General features: G+C 38.3%; 1 protein-coding gene across 1 annotated transcript; it reads left to right on the top strand.

Moving 5' to 3' along the window:
• Nucleotides 1-227: 227 nt before the first annotated feature.
• LOC121321075 (zinc finger protein ZIC 5-like) lies at nt 228-4443 on the top strand. Its single transcript, XM_041259985.1, has 2 exons — nt 228-1421; nt 4049-4443. The coding sequence occupies exons 1-2, from the start codon at nt 386-388 to the stop codon at nt 4441-4443; spliced, it is 1431 nt and encodes a 476-aa protein (XP_041115919.1). The 5' UTR covers nt 228-385.
• Nucleotides 4444-6072: the final 1629 nt, after the last annotated feature.

Here is a 6072-nt window from a genome sequence, read left to right as displayed (position 1 = left end):
TCAGCAGAAAGAAAAACAGATTTGCCGCTAACTTTGTGAACACAACTTTTGGAGAGAGCAGCGAACTAGAGAGCGAGGGGGGCGGATCCCTGCTGTGCCTCTGCGTTGAACAACAGCCAATCGCTTCGTTCGCCTAACTGCCAGTCACCAAAATCTGCCCAATACCAGTAGTGTCATTTCTAAACTCTATTCCCCACTGTGTTCTCCAACTGTTGTATGTTCTGCCAATCGCTGGAGGACAGAGTGAGAAAAGGAACAAGCAGAGTTAGAAGCACGACAAAAGAAGTTATATAGCCGCTATATACATATATATTTGAATGTTTTGGAAGGCGTGTAGTGGGGAAAAACAACAGCGGTGAGTGTGGATGGACTTGACTGTGTAGTCATGGAGCCACCATTGAACAAGAGGAATCAGGCACTGAGATTAGCGGATTTGGCAGCGACTCAACCCCAGCCTCATCAGAATATGACAGGCTTCCCGGGGCTTGGGGGCCATCACCTTCACTCCCACCATGCCCACCTCCACCCTGCGGAGATGGGTAGCGACCCTGGAGTGGCACTCACTCCATTTGGACCAGAGCACATGGCACAGGGTAATGCTCTCAAACTTAGCCCCTCTCAGCACATGCAAAACCACCCTGAAGCCCAGACAGCGACATCTTTTGCTTCTCAGACCACAGTTGGCTTTCCCGTGGCTCACCCCCACTCAGGATACGCTTCCAGCAGGGACTACATCCTCAGGAGAGAGCTATCAGCCTCTGCTATGCATGCACTTGGCGATCAACATAGTTCCTCCTCCCCTCACCATCATGGGATGTTTATTTCCACAACAGGTGCTTACGGGCACACCGAAGGTGGTGCCCACGCTCTTTTTACTGGACTCCACGAGCAAAGTGTCCCAGGTGCCCATCACCACCCTCTTAACGGACAGATGCGATTGGGTCTTCCGGGGGACATTTATGGCAGACCAGAACATTTCAGCCACAGGCCCGAGCACTATGGATCATCTTCTCTCCACAGCTACAGCTCTATGAACCTAAATGTGAACATCGCAGCAGCTCCCCACGGAGCCGCAGGGGCGTTTTTGAGGTACATGAGGCAGCCCATCAAGCAAGAGTTAATCTGCAAATGGATTGACCAGGAGCAAACTTCAAAGAAGCCCTGCTCCAAAACTTTCAGCACCATGCACGAGCTGGTTAACCACGTTACTGTGGAACACGTCGGGGGACCCGAACAGGGCAGTCACGTCTGTTTCTGGGAGGAATGTCCACGAGAAGGCAAAGCCTTCAAGGCGAAATACAAACTGGTAAATCATATCCGAGTTCACACAGGAGAAAAACCTTTCCCCTGCCCTTTTCCTGGTTGTGGCAAAGTGTTTGCGCGCTCAGAAAACCTCAAGATTCACAAGAGGACACACACAGGTCTGTATATTCTCTCTATAGCTTTAATTATAGACATAAAATAGTACAACTACTTAAAAATGGAGTGAAGTCAGACCTATAGACATGTCTAAAAATAAAAAAAAGTTATTTTATTTGTTATTCTCGAAGTTATTGAATTATTTATTTATTTTATAACATCACCCACTTCGTATATGTATACTGACGTAAAAGAAAACCGGCTCCTTGAAACACCGTACAGCTTCTCACAGCTTGCTTAACATGTTGTCTCAGTCAAACACACCCGCAGGTTTAAGAAATGAATATGTCTTTTTAAATATATTAATAATATCATTATTAATATATAACAACCCTTTTTATAAAGAAATGTAGCTTTGATAGATTTATTATTATTATTATTATTATTATTATTATTATTATTATTATTATTATTATTATTATTATTATTATTATTATATAAATGGCAACTCGTATTTCTAACTGTTATAATGTTGGTCCTAACTTTATTGTCTATAAATAAAATTATAGGCTAAGTGAGCCTGGTTGGAATTTATTGTTTAGGACAGATATTATCCCTTGGAGAATGTTTATGGACGTACGGCTTAATTGTTTTTTTGATTTATTGTTGCTTGTCACAGCTAGGCAGTCTCGCTCACCTATTTGCTTAGCGACTCCTTTAACATAACGTGTGTCTCCTGTTTGATCAAGGAAGTGCTTTTCAGGTCTGACCTCACGAGAAATCGAACACGGCAATCAGAACCTGTGAGTGTCTTCTTTGCTCAGTCAGGAGCGCTGCACAAACCCGAGTCTCCCGAAGCATAGGCCTGCTGGAAGGGGGATTCTGAGAAAACTGCTTATTTGCATACAGTAAACAAACTACTGCGGAACAGGGAATACACTTTTAATTGTCACGGAGCACCTGGCTGATCCCCATTAGTTCAAAAAGCGTCATCGTAGTCACACAATTTCATGTGTCTTCTTACTTGGATACAAACTTAATTTTTTGGCACATTGTGTTTCTTATCAGAAAATTACATTAAAACGACTACACAAATGAAAAAGAAAATTTAGATTTATTGGTATGACTTTCTTTGATATATATATTTTTTTTGTATTTGTTTTACTTTTCAATCCATCTTAATTTCTTTAATTTGGAAATACGTGTTCATATTAAAAACAAAGTATATTATCATTAGTATAGCATAGGAAAAATGTATTGCCCAAATAAAAGGAAACTATAAAATTAATATAAAGTGAATCTGGACATTCCTATAATAAAGTCATTTGTTAAGAGTAGTATATTACGTATTGTTTCATTTTTGGAGATGATTTAAATAAACCAGCTGAAAATCGTTATTGTATTTTTCTCCTTTTTTTATAATAAGGCAGTCATGTGAGCAACAAACAGAATAATAACAATTGTTCCTGTTTTCATTTGTTGGTGCTCATACAGACATCATAGTATCTGAATTTTATCATATACTTGCAATACACCTGAAGGGAGAAAACAACCATTGTATTGGAAATCACATGGAGAACAATTTAATTAATTTTTAATGTCTAGCTATACTGTAGCATCATACAGCTTTCCAAACCAAGTTATGTTTTATATTACCCTGTAACACATGGCATAGGCCTGAGTATACAGGGGCGCAATGAGTTGACATACATTTATGCCAGACAGAAAAGCCTGAGACCAATGTTCAGAACCATTGCCAGATAAACAAATCAAAAAACAATTACATTGAACTGGTGTGTGTGTGTGTCTGTATATATATATATATAGTTGTTAATTTTTTTCTGTCATGTTTTGGTCTACCTGTCCCTTGTTGCATTCAATAATAGCTATTCATAGCCTATCACAACAAAAAGTGTAGTATAAAACTGTATACAAAATACAAGCTAAGGAGGACTGAAACCTGATGTTGATAAAATGGGGTATTGTCATGCACAGTTTTGCAGAATTAAAGCTCAATGTGTCATTATTCTTAATGCATATGTGAACACCTTGAGAGACCCTAATCCCCAATGTGTCATTGTTCTTAATGCATGTGTGCACACCTCGGGAGACCCTAATCCCCAATGTGTCATTGTTCTTAATGCATGTGTGCACACCTTGAGAGACCCTGATCCCCAATGTGTCATTGTTCTTCATGCATGTGTGCACACCTTGAGAGACCCTAATCCCCAATGTTTCATTGTTCTTAATGCATGTGTGCACACCTCGAGAGACCCTAATCCTCAGTGTGTCATTTTTCTTAATGCATGTGTGCACACCTCGGGAGACCCTAATCCCCAATGTGTCATTGTTCTTAATGCATGTGTGCACACCTTGAGAGACCCTAATCCCCAATGTGTCATTGTTCTTAATGCATGTGTGCATACCTTGAGAGACACTAATCCCCAATGTGTCATTGTTCTTAATGCATGAGTGCATACCTTGAGAGACACTAATCCCCAATGTGTCATTGTTCTTAATGCATGTGTGAACACCTTGAGAGACCCTAATCCCCAATGTGTCATTGTTCTTAATGCACGTGTGAACACCTTGAGAGACCCTAATCCCCAATGTGTCATTGTTCTTAATGCATACCTGTGTGCACACCTCGGGAGACCCTAATCCCCAATGTGTCATTGTTTACTTTTAGGGGAGAAACCTTTCAAATGTGAGTTTGATGGCTGCGACAGGAAGTTTGCCAACAGCAGTGACAGGAAGAAGCACTCACACGTCCACACGAGTGACAAGCCTTACTATTGTAAAGTAAGAGGCTGTGACAAGTCCTACACGCACCCCAGCTCCTTAAGAAAGCACATGAAGGTTCACTGCAAATCACCTCCACCTCCTTCGGTCAACATGGGTTCCATTTACCAAACTTCATCTAACACCTTCGGAGCCCCCTCAAGAGAGGCTGGTGCCTCGGTGGGTCCTTCGTCAGAGGTCGTTAGAAAGGGGAGTCCAGTGGTTAAGTTGCTTGCTACCATGCAAAGGTTCCCTCACCCCGTGGTATTGTTAGAGGTGTGGGGGAGGTCGCTACGTCGGTGAAGACTTAGCTCCTACTGAAGAGTCATGTCCTGATACGAGTAATATTATATATATATATATATATATATATATATATATATATATATATATATATATATATATATATATATATATATGTGTGGTGTGTGTGTGTGTGTGTGTGTGTGTTATTATTGTTGCTGTTCCTGTTGTTGGACATTGAATGGGGCGATTTTGCATATCGCTACTTATAGTGACACAACATTGATCCATAAAAGATGAAAGTAATCCTAGAAGTGGTATATTTTATTAATAGGATTTACAGTCATCTCAAGAATTAAATTGCTATCCAAATATATATCTCCAAAAAGCCACAATGCAATTAAATAAGAGAAAATTGTAATACTAAAAGGTCATGAAATTACGACTACCAGTGTAAATCTAAACACTATCACGAGCAAATACCCTTGGATTCTTGATTTAACAAATACTTATAGCTCAAACAGACATCATTGAAAGTCATGGAATATTTCGTAAATTAGGTTATTTTCTAAAAATAAACAAACGAGTAAATAATAATAATAATAATAATAATATAATAATAATGAGAGCTTATTAAAATATATAATTTAAAGGATATACCTTGGTTATCAGTGTAACGATAATTTATGATGCTCTTTTAACGATTTTTAATAATACAGGTAGAGTATAAACTTGGCTTTGTTGTGGAAAACTGTTAAGTAACACCATAAGTGTCGTATTGGTGTGCTAGTGTTACACACACACACACACACACACACACACACACACTTAACCATACTTACAAATATTTACCCATCATTGATCACTGATGAATGATGGTATGATGCCACCGTCTGTATGTGAGCGTGACTCTGACTTGTCTGATCTATCAATGTCCAATTCATACATTGCAAAATAAGTACCTACTGTTTAAAATATGTTTAAAAAAATACATTCACATCACTGTCTGTAACAGATATTTTACAGTTAAGGGAAAGAAAGGGGAAAACGTGTTTTGGCATTATTACTTTTAGAAATAGATTACATACAAAAATGTAACAGTTGTAGAAATAAAGCGGGCATGGAACATTGGCTTCTTTAAAAAAAAAAAAAAGTAGACAAAAGTAGAATGTCAATGTAATTATTGTACGCAAAAAATAGGAATTAAAAATCACCAAAATCCAAGTAATACTTTATTGTTGTTCCAAATTACGCACGAGGTTTGTGTGTGACGTAAACACGTGTGTTTTAAAGGTTATTCTACGATTGACTTGGTTTACATGAACTTTTCTGTCCCTTTTTCACACCGAACCCCACTTAGAATTGTTTTTTTTTTTTTTTTTTTTTGTTTTTTTTTTTACCATAATAAGAATATATTATTCATGCAAAACTGTTCAAAATAATATCCAAACCCATGAAAAGGTACTAATGTGTCCTTGGAGGACCCGAAGATGTAAAACGACAGGCTGATCCCTGTAGGGTTTGTATATAATCACGCTGTTGATGTCCTTGCTATAATTGATGTTGCTGTTGTTTTGTAAATGATAATTTATTTGCTGACGTAATCTTTTTCTGCAATTACAGATACGCCAAAGAATTATAATATTAATTTTGGTGAAACTTTGTAATGTCATGATTTGGTTCTATATT

This window comes from Polyodon spathula, chromosome 9 (genome assembly GCF_017654505.1).
Source record: "Polyodon spathula isolate WHYD16114869_AA chromosome 9, ASM1765450v1, whole genome shotgun sequence".
Taxonomy (NCBI): domain Eukaryota; kingdom Metazoa; phylum Chordata; class Actinopteri; order Acipenseriformes; family Polyodontidae; genus Polyodon; species Polyodon spathula.
Note: the sequence above shows the minus strand (reverse complement) of the source record. Positions and strands in the feature narration are given on the sequence as shown.